General features: G+C 50.5%; 1 protein-coding gene across 5 annotated transcripts in view; it reads left to right on the forward strand.

The window, feature by feature from the left end:
• Positions 1-19,336, forward strand: part of ZDHHC14 (zinc finger DHHC-type palmitoyltransferase 14) — a 213,930-nt gene that overhangs the window by 110,173 nt on the left and 84,421 nt on the right. For all 5 annotated transcript variants that reach the window (XM_016162747.2, XM_016162749.2, XM_016162751.2 and 2 more), the window contains exon 2: positions 12,325-12,485. In XM_016162747.2, coding sequence (XP_016018233.1) covers positions 12,325-12,485 — 161 coding nt within the window. The remainder of the gene's footprint in view (positions 1-12,324; positions 12,486-19,336) is intronic.

A 19,336-nucleotide genomic window follows, 5' to 3' on the forward strand; every position in this document is an offset into this window, starting at 1 on the left:
AAGGTGAAAACAGATACAGCCGTTAACTCTATTCCACCAAGAAAACGTAGAGAGGCCTGTCAGAGATGCGGGCTTCACTGTGGTACCGTCGCGAGAACGTGTCACAGGCTCGCAGGCCACATCTGATGCGTTTTCTGGTTCTGAAATTTACTACCTGGTGGCCCCGGGCAGATCAGTAAGCCTCTTACGTCTTAGTTTCCTCATCTGTAAAACTGTCTCAATAACATCAAGGTCATACCTTTTTTTTTGTAGAGAGTACGTGAAATATTTTACGTGAAAGTGCCTGATACATAGGAACTTGATCAAAAAAATATATACACTGTCATCTTCTCCCAGCAATCTCCCTGTCTGGCTCCCTGTTGCTTTGAAAACTATGTGACCACCTCTGTGTGACCACCTCTGTGTGACCACCTCTGTGTGACCACCTCTGTGTGACCACCTCTGTGCGTCTGGCAGGGCGGGCCTCCCCTCTGCATCTGTCTGCCCTGCCCTGGCCTTCTAAGGGGCCGCACGATCACATGGCGGGAGTCCTCCCCACCGCCGGGGAAGAACGCCTTCTGCATTTTTTAGCGCACGAGCACTTCGTGATGGATAGTCGGTAGCACCGGCAGCATCTTCAGTGGAGAGAAAGAATCATCTCTTCACGAACACTGAGTGCTAACCCCTTAGGAGAAGGGAAAAATAAGTCAGCAGCCCCCAGGGGCGACCCAGGACCCAAAAGCTCTTGATGAGGTTAATGTTGTTCGCTTTCGTGCTCCTGAAGCTGCCTCCCCCCCCGCCCCCGCCCCCGGGGCCTCCAGCGTGGGGTCAGAGTGTTCACGGGCTTGTTAATCAGCCTGCCTTAGTTTGTTTTTATTCCTCTCTCGTTGGGAAATAGAACATTTCTTTTTTCTTCAATACACGTGTAGCCCTTTTCTTTTCTAGTCAAAAGCGTCATATTTCCCTTTTGCGTCAGTGTACCGTGTAGTATTTTCCAAATGATGGTGCGTTTACTGTCGACGCCGCACTGTTTTGTGAGTTTACGCCTGAAATGGCCTTCCTGTTCGAACTCACACGCACCTCTGTCTGAACAGTCGACTCTTTCTAACCTGTATTCATCCTCTGCTGTCGATTCGAAGAGGTTTAGGATGATGGGTATGTTGAAAACCAGACCTTCCATTCCTCTTTAATCTTAGAGTAATATCATAAGGGAATATTTACTTGGTATTTCTTCTTCCTTTGCAAAAGGAAAAGGTGGCCCTCTCCTCCCCCCGGCCCCCCGGGAATAGGAGGAAATGAACGGTGGCATTAGGGTGAGGACAGCTGTCGCGGCACAGGGGAGGGCTGGCAGCGGGGCGAGGGAGCACCCTGAAATGAGTGTCTGCTATGCCCCCCCACACACTCCCTTTAATTCTTTCAACCGCGTGACGACCTTTGCTGTAAATCGTCTTGCAGTCGCCACGCGCGGCCTGCACCCGGGTCTGCTCAGATGACTCTGTTCCGTTCCGTTCAGCAGGTGTTTGTCGAGTGCCACGTCTGCAGCAGGAGCCTCTGAGGCGCTGGGGATACAGCGGTGACCACGCCACCTGCCAAGTCCCCTTGCCTGACAGTGGAGTCGGGTCCCGCTAGGTCTGGCGAGGCTGCACCTTTTCTCTTGTCGGTCGACCGTGGGGACGCGGGGGCACGGTGAATACAGCTTTGTGGCTCTGTGTCCTTGATGACGCCCTTGCTCTTAGCGACTGTCACCGCTGCTTCACGGGAGTCCCCGTCCGGGAAGCCTTCTCTGAGTCCGGCCAGGCCCGCCGGGCTGGCCCCCTTCCATGTTCCCGTAGCACGGTCTGCATCTCCATCCCCAAACTTGCTCTTTCGTTTGCAGCTGACTGGTGTGGGGGGCTGTCTCTCCCCGCGGCACACGCCCTGCTGGGGGGCAAGGATTTCGTCCTGATCGTCCCGTATTCCCCAGCACTGGGTCCCGTGCGTTGGCATGTGTGCAGTATGTGCTCAGAAAAAGTGCGGGGGAGATTGACTGAAGGAACAAATGACGCTCAGTGACCCCAGACGCCCCCGGGACCCACAGTGCTTGCTCTCGGTCTCTGCAGAAACTTTCCAAACTCCAAGGCCAGGGGGTTCCAAGTTAATGCTTCTCTGCAATGCCCAAGGCCACTTTCCCACAGCAGTGCCTCCTGGGCCCTGGTGGCGGTGGGGGGGGGGCGGGGCCCCCCAGGGCTCAGGTCTCAGTTCTGGGTGAAGCAGGGCTCCCTGCTTGAGGAAACCTGCAACAGCCGACAGTCACCCTGGGGATGTTGGCTAGCGCAAGGGAGGAGGAAACAGGCAGCAGTAACAACATTCCATGCCGAGTGGACCGGCAGCACCCATGGGTGTCTCTGGGCCGCGTCCTGGCAGAGAACCGGATGTTCTCGGGTGCCTGGGGACGGAGGAGAAGGGTAACCTATGTGCACTGGGCAGTCTAACCCAAGGGAGGCCATCCTCACCTTGAAAGAGGTTTTCCTGACTGCGTAACGATGAAACTGATTCGCATTTGGTTGGAAATGTCTCTGTCAGATCAGCCTCTCCCCAGGTTGCTCACGTCTGAGACAGGAAGCGTTCGGTTCAACGTCGTGAACATTGCCAGCGTCCGGGAGGTTTCGTGGGTGCCGCTTTTCGTCCCTTCTCGTCCCCGAAGGTCCCCTTTCTCCTCCTGCTGTCCTCGGACCCAGCCCCGACCCAAGGAAGGAGAAGGCGAAGCTGCCATGAGCCTGAGACTCTGATCTCCGGGGTGCTTGCTGGAAAGTGGGGGGCTGTGCCCGGGGATGGCGTGTGGCCCCGCGCCTCAGGCCCCCTTCTCGGCTGTCCCCCTGGGTTTCATCTCGTTTCTTCACTGTGGCATAGGGCCACCAGGCTGTAGTCATCTCTCCCTTTAATGTATAAATGCCCACCTTCTGCAAGGATGGAAATCTGTAAGGATGGCGGAGGAACTGCCTCCGGTTGAGTTCCCATGAGAACCGGCGTACAGACGAGACTTGAGATGGGGGATGACTGGGGCTTTGCATTCTTCAATATATGATACTCCGTACCCCAAAACACGTCTGATTAGGGTGATATGAGGCGACCCGCAGAGGGTGAGGGCTCCGCTTGACGGTTTGATCCAACGTGGAAGATGCATCTTTTTTATCGACGACTGACTTTGAAAAGGAACTGGCAGCTTTTACTATTCTGGTACCCCCCCCCCTTTTCAGTTCAGTGCTTTTACGCCTTTATTTTTCATCATATAGTCTTCCACTGAAAAAATTAGTCGTATTCAATTTAAAAAATGTAGAGACCACCAAAAAGCACACCGATCACCCTCACCACAAAGTAACATTTTAGGGCATATTCTTCCAACTCCGAATGTAAATGTGTGTTTGAAACAAAAAGGGGGTCAGCTCACCTCCCCTCTGTAGTCCGTGTTTTTTAGTTCATTCGACAAATATTCGTTGACGGCTGACGACGTGCTGGACCCAATCCTAGGCACGGGGTTACATCTGTGATCAAGCAGACGAAATTCCTCATCGCTTTGAGCTTTTTTTTCTAGTGGGAGAGCCAGACAGGAGAGAAGTGAGCACGTCCCCTGCCGAGCGGGGGAGATGATATGGGGGGACTGGCAGGGGCCTGGGGTGCAGCGGGCTGGTGGCAGAAGGGCTGACATTGTACCTGTGAGTGTGGCCAGAGCAGGCTGTCTGAGAACCTGGGGTGTGAGCCAAGGCGCGGAGGGGGCGGGGGAGCCTCGCGGCTCTCTGCAGGCAGCGTGTCCCAGGCAGAGGACGCGGCGGAGGCAGAGGCCCCGAGGACAGGCACGCGGAGTGGGCACGAGGGCGGAGCAGAAGATGAGGGAAGAAGGTATCGGGCCGCATGGCTCGGTGGCCTCCAAGAGGACGTGGGCGTTCGTTTCGAGCAGGGGAGTGACATGCCCTGACAGGCTTTCACAGCGTGTCTTGTGGGTGGGCCGGCCGGCGGGGACAGGAGCAGAGCGAGGAGAGGCGTCCGCCCAGGTCAGCACTGGGCGGAAAACCCCTCAGACCTGGTCGCTGCGGAGTCAAAAAGCGACTCAGAAAAGTCAGGCTCTACGTGTGAAGCTGTGTCGGGTCACCTCTGCCCATTTACATTTCGCTCACGTTTTTGAAATATCTGCACGATGGGGTTTTAAAATGGTGTCTAAATAAATCTAAAAATAGCTCTTTGAATAAGTACTTTAAAAATTCCAAGCGGACAGAGGACGTCGTCTAATTTGGCACGTGTTCCCTTACCGGGACCTCTGAATTTGGGCACCTGGGGTGGGATGAAGTACAGAATTACGAGCAGAGCGGAAGCCCTGCTACGGCTTCCCTGTGTGGAGCTGCCGAAATGCGGGCCCGCGCCCTCTCAGATGCACACCTTAGGGTTCTCAGGGCTGGGGCCAGAGCAAATCCCTCTTCTGGATGAAGGCCGCCCCGGCACACGCGCCCGGCAGGCCCCGAGGCGGGGAACTCTGCACGGGGACCTCTCTTGTCCTGCCAGGTTCTTATGGGTTCAGCAAGAAAAGCAAGATACTGGTTACTATGGCCAGTTAGTTTGCTGGCCACCCACCATCTGAAAATGGCACGATCATTTGAGCCAGGATGCTAATGGAAAGTCTGGCATGCGTGGTTGTCGGGTCTGAGCAGTCACGTTAGGTTATTAAAGAGCCAGTTTTAGGGCAGAGAAATACCGCTTTCCCCTGTGGTGTACACACACTAGCCAGAAACCTTTGGCTTCCTGGAATTTTAATCAAACTCAACGTCACTTGGCAAAAACTTTGACACATCACAATTTTCCCTAACAAGCCCTTGTACATTCTCAATAGTAGATGGGTTTTTTGGGGGGGCTATTTACGTACCGTGATTTGAAGCCTGTATTTTTAAACTACGGATTCCCAGGTTCTATGTCTGGGAATGGAACTGGACCAATCCAGGTGGTCTGGGGACCCCGAGTTAACAATAGTGGCACGGGCTTCGTCACATGGGATCTCTACGGGCTTCAGGCAAGGCCGTGCTGTGTTTGGAGACATCCCTGGGGTAGGCACCCAGCTGGGGGGCCTGCAGAGAGAAACTAGACTCCTTAGGAGTGTCCTCTGGGATGGGGGCGGGGCCTTCTCCTGCCTTCTCCCCTCAGCGAGCCTAAAAGCTACAGCTATCATAACGAAGTAGACGGAGACTGGTGTCACAACGAGCCTGCGGGGCTCGGGGCTCGGGGCGCTGCGGAGAGCCGCCCTCGCCGTCTGCAGATCCGTGCGTGGAGCTCCGCTCTCCCCCATCCCTTCTCTCTGCGCTCGAGATGCTCCTTCCAGTCTTCTTCTTGTTGTATGTTCCCCCTTTGGTCCCCGGGTCTGTTTATGTAAGTTCCCTTCTTCAACATAATCTTGGTAGATGCATCGTTATGTGTAGTTAGTAAGGAGGGGCTTTGCAAACACTGGGCGCTGCCGTGGCGTAGCTTATCGGGGGCTGGCTCTCTTGGAAGTTTTCTGAAATCGTCTATTTGGTTTTTTTCCTATTCTAGAGTTGTGAGTGGATGTTCTTTCTGAATCCATTTTTTTTTTTCCTCCATTCGTCTCCGAGTAATGTGCTTATCTTTGCCCTGTAGTTGTCTATTTTTAAGTACGTAATTAAGGAACAAATCATAAAACTAATGGTGTTTATGCCCCGGCCTCTAAATGAAAAATGCATTTATTGTACAGTGACTCATATGAAAAGGAAGTGATCATTTTTATTACAACCCTTGCAACCTCCACTCTTCACAAAGCTCCTCTGTTATTACTTCAGACACGTGAGTCATTGGCTCAGAGTATTTCAATTTACGATCATTTGCCTTAACTATTTATTATGGAAATACATTGCAATCAGGACTCCGAAATTTAAAATAGCAGGTTAACTCTGTGATTTCTGAAACTGAAAACCTCTTTGCGTGCGGCAAGGCCATTTCCCCTTCTTATACCAACTCTAACTGCGTGCTCATTTAGATGCATAAAGAAGAGTGTTCTCCTGCTTAAGCTCTCACATGTATAGGATAGAACAAAAATAGCAAACATAGGCCAAGTGCATGCTTTGGGGTTCTTATTCTTTTGTGTGTCTATCCATTTGCAGGCAGAATACGAACAGATGATTGGAATTGTTTTGATATGGGAAAAGAGTCTCCACTTTTTGTTCCAAAGGCCACTTGGTTTTAAAGTTTCTACTCTAACAATCTTGTTAATACTGTTCTGTTCTGTTTCGTTTTTGTTTTTAAGTAAAGCTAATCTTCCCCCAAAGCATGTCCTGCAGAAAAACAGAGAGACCTAGCCGTCCGATAATGAAATCCAGGTTTCCTATCTGAAATGTTTAAGAAATTAATTTAGGCCCAGGATTTTTGGCCAAGGAATGAGTTCTATGTCAAATTACAACACGTGAGCCAGTCTCTAAAAATGAATGCGGAATTAATGACAGTATTGATTCTGGCATGTGTCTGTTTGACGGTAAAATAACGTTGTCACAATTAATGGCAAAACACACTGATTGCGTGGTCTCAGAGAATAGAGCACCCAGAAAATGTTCTACCCTTCACGTGTAAAAATCAAAACACAAATAATTATTTTTTCTGAAGATGTGAGAAGATTGCTATTTGAACTGAAAAAATAAAAATAAATAAACTTCTAATGTTCGGCAGCGCTACATTTTCTGCCGATTACCTGAAAGGACTTTCTTTGCCCCTGACGTACACCGAGCTGGCCGTTCGTATTAGGCGTCGGGTCATCCTGTCGACAGTCGGGTCGGTCACGCTGACGCACACATCTGGTCCGAGGGAGAGCGTCGTCGGGGCTCTGCATCGCGCCGGCGTCTGTTTCGTCTGGTGCGGAAATGGCTCGTTTCTCCCACGTTATGAACGCGCATGCTTTCGGGTTCTTACTTTTTTTCCTCCTGTTAATTCCCCCACTGAGCTTCATGAAGAGTCAGATGCTCGCAGTGTGCTTTCCGCACGGCCCTGGGCTGTATGTAGGTCACAGTTCCTCAGACAGAAAGAGGACTCCGTTGGGTGTTTATAGCTTTGGCAGCTGCATCATCATCTTGTACCGAATCCAGACCCTCGGGGGAAGGAGTCTTCCTCGTCGCAGATGGCACTCGGATGGAGAACCCGTGCGCCGCTGCTTGGAAAATGCGAAGGAGCCATTTTGCGGTTGTCTGAACCCCGGCTGAGAATTGTCCTCACTTCCCAGAGCGCCTTAGCACCTGGGACCTGCGGGTCGCTGTGGGTCGGCTGAGCTTTCCCACTGGTCTTGCCTCCTTCCCCAGGGCTAGCGACCTGTGGTGGGCGGGCTCTGCTGACTGCCTCGTCCTTCCTGGAGGAGGGACCGCAGGCCTTCTCTGCTGTTTCTGGGCAGCAGCTTGAAGGTGTCTCTGGGGCACTGATCTCGTGTTTGCTGGGGGGAGGGGCAGCGTGAATTCTACCGCTTTTATAAAGAGTGTCGTTTAAGATTTCAAAGAGAGGCTCACGTGGTGCTTTGTCACAGGGAGGCTGGTAGGATGGGTCTGTCACAGAGCACCTTACATTGTACAAAGTGCCACCAACAGAAGGTGCTTCATCTGCTAGGGCTTCAGAGCGTGCAGGGCTTTGAGGGTCTAGTCAGTGCTGACGGAACGAGTTTGACTCGTACACTCAGCTCTGAACGGAGGAGAATCCGTTCCTCGAGCCGTGGAAGCCTCCTGCACGAGGCAGGTCCTTCGCACCCGTTTGGAGGGACCTAGAAGCTTAGACGGCAGAGAAGCGAGTTCTAGATACAGGGTACGTTGTTGGTGTTGAGAGTGTAGCTGATCTGACTTTCCTCCTCTTTTCTGTGTTACAGTAAAATTCAGTCAATGGGTCGCATTCATTCGGTCGCTCGACAGGTGTGTATCGAGTACTTCCCATGAGTGACGCACTGTGCTAGGTGCTGGGAAAGACGTGGAGATAGGTGGCACCCAGTCTCGCCCTGCGGGACTCGCAGTCCGGTGCGGTGCCTCAGGCACGTCCGCAGGTAGCCACGGGTACCACAGGAAGGGGCAAACAAAAATACCACCGCGGTGCGGAGAAAGAAGCCATCACTTCCGCTTGCAGGTAGCCGAGAGCAACTTTTTGCAAAGTCTTTATAGGGATTTGAAAGCTGGGGAGTCTTTAACGAGCTGAGACAGGGCATGAGGGCTTCCCAGACACAAAGGCTGGGTGAGCGGGGGGCCCGTTTGGGAAGGCAGCTGTCCTCACAGGTGTGGAAAGGGGAGGGGGCGGGGGGTGAGAAGGAGAGACCGGAGACCTGTAGGTGGAACGGGGTGTGGACGCCGAACAAGGAGCCTGAACTTAATTTGGCCGGAGAAGGGGTGCCGTGGCAGGCAGAGGGCTGAGATGGCTCCTCCAGATGACCCACGTGAGTTCTCGCGCAGCGGCGGGATCACTTTTAAAAAGGGAGACCGAGAAAGTCGTATTTCACATTCACGCCTGATCGATTCTTCCACGCGGACCAACCGGTCACACGGTTAGAAAAGCCCCAAGCAGTCATAGGCATTCCCTTGCCAACTGGATTCTTCCTCTCCCCCTTTTCCTAGACAGAGCCAAACAAATTAATAGACACTCAAGTGTAAATAATTAAACCACGATGTGTTGTCTCCGTGAAGACAATGTGTCAGGGGACAGAAAACTGAGGTCAAAGACACTGATCTCTACTTTTGAATGTCAGAGCCCAGCAAGGACAGCAGAGGCTCTCGTGGAAGGCGGAGGCGGTGGGGAGTCCTCCAGGACCATCACCCTAAAGATCACAGCCCCCCTATGCAGTGCACCTGGGACAATCAGCAATCGTTCAGGACGTGGTTTACTCATTAAGTGCATCTTGCTCCAAGGGGGTGAAGTTTACAGCTTAGAACAGGCAGACTTTGAAGTCACCCCCGTTACATGTCAGACCCAAAAGGGAAAAACGAAGACAGTGAAACCTAAGACCTGCTAAGCCACCTGCACACGGGAGGTTCTAACAGCACCGCAGTGTCCGTCTTTGGAGAAGCCGCGCGGAGCTAATAAATCCCAGCTCGCACCTCCCCGGGTGGGCCCGCGTCATCCTGGCTGGTCTGTCACAGTGTCCGGCTGTTCCTCAGGCTGCCGCTGAACAGCTGCACCAAGTTGTTCCAAGAGGGAGAACACTGGTCCGCTCTATCCGTCACCATCATTCAAGTAGGCATTCTTCTGTTGAGTTCTGAATTTAAATTCTAGAAAATTCTTTTCTACACGGTTGATCGTTTTCCTAACCATCAGAAAGAAGCCCACCTAGAGCAGATTCTTTTAGACTAAGAAAATACTTTAGGACTAATATGTGTGAATTGAAATCTCTTGGTTCCAGGGTCGTTTTTATGCTTCAGTGTGGACCGTGTTGATTTCTGGTTGTGATACACTAGCACATTTTCGAGGCTTCATACAGGGTAGGGTTGCTTTTTATGTGACAGTAAGAGTAGCAAAGATAATGTCATTTCTATGACATGAATGCTTTTTAATGGTCTTCCAGAGTTTGAGTTTCTTGATATTAACTCAGGGTTGATATCGCCGTCAGATTTATTTAATCAATAATAGGCTTGCAACAATTGACCTTTGACATCAGCTCTTCACAGAAGCTCCAGGTTGCCATGTGAACTTGCCCCATTAAACAAAACAGACACGCCCTGGAATGTCTGTGGCCTCCGGCACTGCACTGTGTCACGGAGGTGGGGGACAGCCCCTTTGGGACTCTGAGCTCTGCGCAGTACACATGTGGTTTTGATCGTCACTTTATGTTAAATCTCTAAAGGGAAGATGGTCATTCCCTGGCCAGACTTTTATTTTCAACCTGTCTCAAGTTGAAATGCAAGTTCTGCACTAGACCACGTGCAGGTAGCCTCCAGAGTGGGGCCGTCATTTAAAACCTTTTCTCCCACTGTCAAGACTGGCAGATCTCCATTGCGGAAAAACATTCCCTCTGTAAATCCAGGAGCTACATAAGTGATGTTTGCCAGCCGACGGCGTCCCCAGTTTCTTTTCTTTTTTTTAATTTAAATTTATTTATTTTTTATGGTGACATTGGTTAATGAAATCCAGTAAGTTTCAGCTGTACACTTTAATAGTAAGGCATATATATATATATATATATGTATATATATATGTACACTGTGTGTTCACCTCCCGTAGTTACCCCATATTTGACCCCCTTTCTGTCACCACATATTTGACCCCCTTTACCCCATCTATCTCCCCTCCCCCTCCCCTCTGGTAACCACTAGTCTATTGTCCAGGTCCCCAGTTTCTTAAATGTTTGCATACTTAACCCGAAGCTTTTCAGTCCCTAAAATCACACAATCGGATTTTTTAGAAAAACCGTAAGTCCCCTGAATCATATTAGTATTTGCCTGGAAATACTCAAGGAAACGCAATGACTCTTTCTTACACCAAGCAAAACGAGATTTTAAGACGTCCTTTTCATAGTTTACGTGAATACTTTCACAGGAGGGGATTTCTTGAGGTCGGACACGCTTCCGTTCCTGTCGCTCACAGGAAGTTCTTTATATCTCCTCGCTCGCTGCCAGATTCGCTCTCCTGTGAGAATCTCTGAGGACGTCGAAAGGCTCTAAGTGTCTGGGAGTCTGGTTGGAGTCCCATTGATGCAGGAATGACGATGGGTTTTTTTTTTTTTACGGTTTCCCATGAAGCCTGCGAAAAGAAGTCATAACTGGCAGTCTAGCCAAAGCGTGACATAGCGTTGTTTTTTGTCGATTGTTTTGTTCCGTTTCTGCGGGGGGAGTTGGCGTGGGAGAGATGAAAGCAATGTTAGAAATGTCATGTAGTTCCGTCTCTCTCAATAAGATGATTCTTTCGGAGACCACCTGCCGGGCGGGAGGTCTCGCCGGGTCACGTCCGGGGTCCCTTTTCCCACCTTCTCTGAGTTGTTGTGAAGTGTCTGGGCCTCTGCAGAGCGGGGGATTTGGGAAAGGCCTCCTGTCTTCCCTTCAGTCTGTACGTCCACGTCGCCATGCCTCTCGAGGACCCGGCGCTCTAACCTGCTTATTTCTGGTCTCAGCAAAGGGCATCATGGCCTGTGGTCCTCGAGGCCGCGACTCTTGCCGATACCCTCTCGCCATCCCATAAGGGACCTCGTCACCTCCCCTGCCAGCGCCGTGCAGGCCTGGGGTGCTGGGCCCCACCACCCCCAGGACTGAGCCCCAGTTCGCCTTGTCTTGGACAGAGCTTTGCAGTACCTTTCTGCTCTCGTTTCGCCTTTCGTACCTGGAAGGGTGTCCCCTGGAAGGGTGTCCCCTGGAAGGGTGGGCCCTCTAGGAGGCGCTTTCTACTCTAGATGATGTAAGTCTGTGATTCCACGTTTGTTCCTTGACGCCTGCGATGTTACTGAGCACGGTGACAACAGACGGGCCGTGGTCATCGGAGATCCCATCCTTCGCTCTGCTCCAGGCACTGAGCTCATTCTCACTGTGCCTCTCGGCGCATTTGTGGCATCAAGGGGCAGTGACAGTGGGCCAGAGCGTGGCGCCTAAAGCTGCCCTGGCTCCTGGACCCCCAGGGCCTGCCCGAAATAAACTTCAGTCCATCCCACGGGTGTCTCCCCCTGAATCGCCACGATCCTGGCTGCGTGTCAGCTCATGGGACTGAAGGACAGGAAGGGGCTTCGTAGGATGAGGTGGGCCATGGTCACCGATGGCAGCTCGGAGGCCTTCTGGAAGAGCGTGAACTTGTCATATTCCAGCCACTGCGAAACTGGCCTGCAAGTTTATTACCATAGCTCATGAACCCCTTTTGGACAGATTAGCTCCAAAACACTGATAAATGATTTCTTGCTTTTTGAGGGGGGATTTGCAGTTCTCGGCATTTTGTGCGCCCAGTCGTTTGACCCGTGACGGCAGGCTGGGTCTGATGAAGACAGTTCTAAGCTGCTGCGGTCTTATGTTGCGCAGTTTCGGGGGAGGGTGCGAGGGCCATGCAGGTTCGTGAGCTGCGTCTGCAGCGCGAGGGCGACCAGGTCTGCACGCCTTTCCGTGATGGCACGGGCGGGGTTGTTTTCCTTCCTCTGCCGGCACCTTTCCTGGGTGGCGGTGTGGCCGCAGACGGCCTGGGTTGGTGTGGCTGGAAAGTGAGGGTTAAATGGTCCATGAGAGAGAGTCCCCAAATGTACACGCTTAGCATGGCTGAATTTTTAATGGATATCAGTTTTGCATCTCCAAAGACGCTTTCGGTGTGGAAAATGTAGACTGCTTACTGGCGGTTACTGACGTTATCTTTCTTTTCTTTTTCCCCTCCCCTCCCGCCTTCCCAACCTGTTGGCAGCTGCCCGTACCTCGCGGTGAAAATCACCCCTGCCATCCCCGTGGTCGGTGGCATTCTGTTCTTCTTTGTGATGGGGACCCTGCTCCGCACCAGCTTCAGTGACCCTGGAGTCCTGCCTCGAGCCACGCCTGATGAAGCCGCCGACCTGGAAAGGCAAATAGGTAACCTGAAGGCCTGCCCTTTAGCCTCCGGTCCCTTCCCACTGCGCTCAGCCACGGCATGGCAGGACAGGCCGCGGCGCCCGTGCAGGATGGGCAGGGCACTGGACAGTGACGAGTGACCGGGGAGGAGTCCCCCAAGGGGCTGGAGGACCTGAGTGGGGATATAAGGTGGCCGCAGTAAGGCCGAGGGGCCGGCGGGCCAGAGGTGAGGTGACCTGCTGCCGCCATCAGCCGAGGGGCCTCCCTGAGCTCTGTTTTCTGATGTTTCCATGAAATCCCGGTGTCCAAGTCTGAAGGGACCTCTGTAGTTGTTGGTGGCTGCTCTCTGTCCCCTTCGGCAATCACAGTAGCCTGGCACAGGTGTCCACAATACAAACCTGGGAAAGCTCTGTCTTCCACCGTCATCTTGTTTATCCAGGCCAGGGTCCAGAATCTCCTTTACTGTGGCATAACAAAGATGTACCATTGTGATGGATATTGAGAAAAACAGCTTTATTTTCCCTTAGATATTGAAATCTTAGGATAAAAAGTCTACTACATTCCATTTTAAAGATAGTAAAACAAATCCTAAGCCCTCGCACAACAAACTTTCAAAGTCCTTTTCCATAATTAAACGGAGAGCTTTGTATTGCCGTTTAAAGTGTGCCCTTGTGTGGAGCTTTTCTCTAGTGCACTGATGATTTGACAGGCGTGACGGAGGGGCCGTGATGACTCGGTGTGGATGTAGGGTTTGGGCCTGAGAAGTCATTTAACATAGATGGTTCTGACCATGTTCCTCCAGCTCCCTGGGCTTCCCTTCTCTGTCTCACTCAGCCTAAAGACCCCCCAGTATAGTACAACGAGATAACAAGTGTGGGTCTTTATAGAGAGACCATCTGGTCTACCATCCCCAGGCTCTGACACGCGCTAGTATCCTCCTCTGAGCATCTGCCTCCATCCTTCACCCCTGTCTCAGGGGAAGGTGGGAATGTATGGTGAGTAGTCTCCTGGGCTGCAGCCTTCTTGTGTCCTGAGGTAAAGAACAAGGGGAGGGAGGATCAGCAGTGTCTTTCTTAGTCATTGCATCTTGGGTATTCACGACAGGGCATTAATACATAATTTAAAGCCTTACATTCATAGCACACTAATAATTTGTAAAGAATAGCATCGAACTGGATCACTTCCAAACCAGTGCACGAGGAAGGCTTTATTATTACACCGATCTTACAAATGAGCAAACTCAGCCCCGAAGAGGTTAAACGGGAGAAAGCGGCAGAGCCAGAGCCTCGTCCTCACGTCCCTTGGGTCCCAGCCCTGTTCCTTCCCAGTTGTCATGCCAGAGGGACGGGAGGACGATCAGGCCCCTGTCCCTTCCGGGGACAGAACCCGGCTTCTGGAAGCTGCGTGGCCTCTGCCCGCATCCTGTTAGCACGTGGGCCGAAATCGCTGGGCTCGAGGAGCGCCCACCGAGTCCCGCTCTCCACGCGGCCCCTTCGGCGTCTTCCTGCTGCGATTCTGCTGCCCTCCCCCCGCTCCTGGTGCGTGCGAGGGGCGTCTGTCAGATCAGCAAGGTGAGGAACCCGTTTCTGCCTTTCTTACGAAGCGGATGATCGAGAGCGCCATTGGAATCCTCTACGACAAATGCAGGTTCTCGGAGGCACGGTTTCCATTCTTCCTTATAAACATCGAGGATGTTGAGCAATTCACTCAAGTGCATTCAATTTTTTTTTTTTTTTGCTCAGAGAAGTATTTTTCAACATAAGGTTTTTTTTTTTTTTTTTTTAAACCAGCTTGGTCCCCGAACCGCCCTGAGACACAGATTCTGTGAGAAGCAGATGGGGTAAGGGATGAAACCAAATGTCATTTCCTGTGAAGGAGGGTAGAGGGGCTTTAGAAACAGGATGTTGGTGTGGCAGAAATGACCAGCCTGACACATCCTCTCCCCAAAAGGTAATGATGAAACTGGACGAAATAGTCGGAAACAATCAACTCATGGCTCTGGAATCTGACTATGTTGAGGGGTGGTTATTGATGAAGAATTATTGAACTTCAGATAAGAATCGTGAGTATCGATAGCATTCTCACCTGAGGCTGCTCCCATCCGCAACCTGAAGTCTACCTGGTCAGGGCAAGCGCTGAAGACCAGCAGCCTCCCTGTCAGAGGGACCAACTTGATTTGCAGTGGAATACATAAAAAAATGATAACTGAAACTTTCACCTCAACAAATTAGAGAAAGAAGAGCAAATAAACAAAGCCAGCAGTCCTAAGGAAGTATTAAAGAGTGGAAATTAGTGAAATGGAATACAGAAAACAACAGAGAATGTGAGGGATACCAAAAGCTAGTTCTTTGAGATCAACAAAATCTACGAACCTTTACCATACTATCCACCCCATCCCCCAAAAGAGAGGTTATGCAAATTGCCAACATTAGGAATGAAAGCAGGGGCATCATCATTGACCCTACAGAAATTTAAAAAAGGATTTTAACTTTATGAAGAGGATGAAGAAGAAAAAAGACTCAAGAAGAAATAGAAAATCTGAAGAACCCATAATAAATAAATTGGTTGTCCATATGTAAAGAGATGAATTTGAATTTTTACCTCACACTATACTCAAAATTAATTCAAAATGCATCAGAGACCTAAATGTAAGAGCTAAAACTATCAAACTGCCAAAGAAAACATAGGAGAAAATTTTTGTGACCTTGGGTTAGGCTCAGAGTTCTTAGATATTGACATCAAAAGTATGGTCTGTAAGAGGACAAAATGATAAGTTGAATTTCATCAGATTTAAAATGTGAGTTCTTCAAAAGACACCATTAAGAAAATGAGATGACAAGCTACAGATTGGGAGAAAATATTTGCAAATCATATATCGGATAAATTATCTCATTCTTATATATAGAATATATAAAGATCTCTTACAATTCAAAAATAAGACAAGTCCTCTAAAAATGGGTAAAGGATTCAAACATAACATTTTCCAAAGAAGCTATCTGGAGGCCAATAGCACATGAAAAACTGCTCAGTGTAATTCATTATGAGGGATATGCAAATCAAATCCACAATGAAGTACCACTTCACACTCACCGTGAGTGGCTCTCATTAGGAAGATGGACAATAACAAATATTGCTGAGGATATGGAGAAATGGGAAGCTTCATGCATCACCGGCGGGAGTGTAAAATGATGCAGCCGCTTTGGAAAACAGTTCCTGCAAACTCCTCAAGAAGTTAAACACAGAGGTGCCGTGTGACTCAGTGGTTCTCCCCCCGAGGTGCACATCCAAAAGATATGAGAACAGATGCCCTTGTATGTGCATTACACCTAAGAGCCAAGAACTGGCAGCAACCCAAGAGTTCGCCAGTGGGTGAACTGGTGAGCAGTATTTGGGATATCCACACATGAGATACTGTTTAGCAATAACAAAGAGCAAAGTGTCGACTTATGCGACAACGTGGATGAACCTTAGAAACATGATGCAACCTGAAAGAAGCCAGATCAAAGACTACCCGTTGTGCGATTCTGTTGATGTGAAATGTCCAGAAAAGGCAAATCTTTATAGAGACAGAAAGCAGATCAGCGCTTGCCTGGGCTGGGGGCTAGGAGTGAGGCTTGACGGACACAGACATGGGAGAACTTCTTGGAGTAACAAAAATGATCTAAAATTAGATTGTGGTGATGGCTGCATAATCTAATACATTTACTAAAAGTGTATCTATCGTGCACGTATAATGGGTAACTGTCGTGGTATGTAAGTTTTACCACAGTCAAATCCAGAAGTAAAGGAGGAGACAGGAGGAGGGTAGAACAGAAGAAAGGCGGGAAGGGCCCGCCCGTTCTCCGGCTGCGTGACCTCAGGCTCGCCCATTCTCCAGCTGCGTGACCTCAGGCCCGCCCGTTCTCCGGCTGCGTGACCTCAGGCTCGCCGCGCGCTTCGTGAACGTCGTCCCTGCGCGTCACCCCTCCGTGTCCTCCTCCCGTTTCATCCCTCCTTGGTCTCATCTGCAAATAGTGACGATGACACACATCCCGTGAGGTCGTCAGGCTCAGCCCAGTAAAGCGTGGTGTTTTTTTTTGAAGCGAAAGTCTCTTCTCCCGCCGTTGTCCCTTTGCCTTCTACACGCCCGTGTTGTCATAGAAAGCGACCTGACCCAGCGTAGGAATAAAGGGCAGAGCAGGTGCCACGTGGGTCTGATGCTTCATCAGCTGTCCTCCCGTGCATTACTTGGCCGTGACAAATAAGACGATGTTTCAATGAAATCTTGGCACATTTATTTCGTGCTATCTAACTAAAGAAGGAAAGACCGAAAAGCAGACTGGGAAACGTTTTATTAGTAGGGTTGTTAATTCTAATTATCTGTGGTATACCTCTACTTATAGAAGCCCATAAAAGCCACATAAAACCAAAAATCTGAATAATTTATTGAAGATTTGCCAAGGATCTGAACAGCTTCCCCATCTGCAGCCTTCCGGAGAGGAGTGGGTGGTGAGGAGGAGGCTGTGTGCCTCAGAGTCTGTTACAAGTCTCCTGAAACGACTTACCCTTTGTGTTTCTGAAAGAACTTTCCCAATAACTTATGTTGCAGCTAAAAAGACACCAAAGAATGGCATCGGGGGTCCAGGGAGGTCTCACTGGAGTTGCTGGAGCCCCTGCTTGGAAATTACAGTTTCAGAAATTCAATCTTTTAAATTCACTCAGGGACAATCAGATACTAAGCAACTGATTTGGGACCAAAGTATCTCATTTCGATTAGGGAGAGACCTGTCCAGGGATCAAAACAGGGAAAGTGGCCGTCCTACCTCCGCGACGGTCCACGTGCATCATCTCTTCCCAGCCCGTCAACAGTCCCGAGGCTGGGCAAAGGCCGGGGCAGCACCCGTGGGCCGAGCTGTGGGTGCACTTGCCTCTGGGGCTCCCAGGACAAGGCTGGTTACTTAGGAAACACTCTCCAGTGTCAAGGTAACCCCAGCACCGATAAGTGGTCTCATGTTTGCTGGCGAGAGCTGAGTCCATCAAAAAAAGCTTTCAAAAGTGGCAGAAGCTGAAGACTCGCGGCCTCCGCTCTGCACCTTTCCTGGCTGGCTGGTGTCCTGCTGCTGCGTGTGTGCGCATGCATGCATGCGTGTGCGCGTGTGCGTGCGTGTGTGTGTGCGTGCAAGCACCCGGGTGTGTCTCCCTGCTCTCTGCCTCTCTCTCTCCTTCATCCCTGTCTCTTCCCCCGCCACCCCCAGGCTTTGGTCCAGTTCTCATCCATCAGCTTCTCTTGTAATACACAGAACCAGTCGCCGTTTCTAAGACAAAAGTTTGTCCTTCATTATTTCCCATGTTAGTCCTTGGACTGCGTCTCCTCTGGAGACGTTTAGGAAGATGTCGTGGCTTCCCGACCCTTGTCAGCCGGCCTAACCCAGGTCCCCGGGAACCAGAAGCTTCTGCCGCCAACTCCGCTTGCCAGCGTGTTCTCTGCAAAGACATCCTAACGCTGTGCTCAAGAATAGAAACATTATACTTGGAATTTTAGCAATACTGGTAGCTTTTTGTCGAAGAAAATACTTTCTGGGAACACTGCTATGCCAATTTAAGACCTTAATCAGTTTTCTCTATCGCGAAGCTAAAAACTCTCTCCGGCTTTTCCCCGTTTCCATTTTCATTTTACTAAAATTATTTTTATTGGAGTAATTTCTGTTTCTGCATGAAATTTATAACCAAGATTTTTTTATTATTAATCTGTTTTTTTTTATATATCATGAAAGTTACCGTTATGAATTTTCTTATAGAACTATTATTTCTACGAAGACAAATCTTCCTGGCGATTTGCTTTTTTTACCATGTGAATTTTTTTAAGCCATTATCGATGTCCTTTGTGTGTGTGTTGGTTCCTTCTGATGGCAACGGCCGCCACAAAACTGCTTTAAAATCTGACGGTTTGTGTTCTGCCTCACGACGATTCTGTCGCCTGTGGTCGAGCGGTAACTGAATCTCCCAGACACGTTGCAGTCGCTCTGTGTGCCTTACACGAGATGTCCGCGCTGCCGAACAAACTTAAAAAGGGGGACAAGAGCGGGGACGGGGGGGAGGCGTCGTAGGTGGTTAATGTGATTGGTTTTTGCCAGTTTTCTTTTTCACAAGGTGACGTTTTCTGACCACGTCCCCCAGTCCTTATATGCACCCCCCTACTCACCTCCAAAATTACCACGGTTTATCCTTCGTGCCGTTTCTGTCTGTGGCGGTCACTTCAGCGTCTCGGGGACGTTCTGCGGCCGCAGCACACCGCTCAGAGTTGGAGCACCGCCCCCCCCGGGGTGCCCCTCCCACCTCCATCATCCTCTCCCCCCTGTTGCTCTCCGCCCTGTTCTTCCCAGAGTTCCCGCAATGCCGTTTCATCAGCTTTCGGGCTCTCTTCCTGCACCAGCTTAAACATTTACCTGTGTCCATTAAAATGAAATATTCCCCGTGCTTTTCCTGTAAAGTAATTGGCTTATTGGTCCACTATGAACAGGTAGAATCGTATTAATAGCCGTTTTTCATTAAGTGCTTCTCTCGTGCCAGGCATCAGGCTAAGCTCTTTCCATGACGATCTCATTTAATACTCACAACAGCCTCTGGGTGATGTTTAGTCACTGTAAACGTTCCTATTTTATTTCTGAGAAAGCCGGTGCTCAGAAAGGAAAGTGATTTGCCAAAGGTCATCCGGCCGTAGCTGGGAGCCTGATACAGGTCGGTCTGCCTGTCACACCCCGGCTCTTAACCACGGCAGGGGACCGCCCACCATCCAGTGGCCTCGGGCAGCCAGGCCCAGAGCCGGGGACTGCTGGGCTTGCTGGGGCAGGTAGCACGTCCCGTGTGCTCTCTCTCCCCGCACCCAGCCCTCC

The sequence above is a fragment of the Rousettus aegyptiacus genome, unplaced genomic scaffold (genome assembly GCF_014176215.1).
Source record: "Rousettus aegyptiacus isolate mRouAeg1 unplaced genomic scaffold, mRouAeg1.p scaffold_m13_p_1, whole genome shotgun sequence".
NCBI lineage: Eukaryota > Metazoa > Chordata > Mammalia > Chiroptera > Pteropodidae > Rousettus > Rousettus aegyptiacus.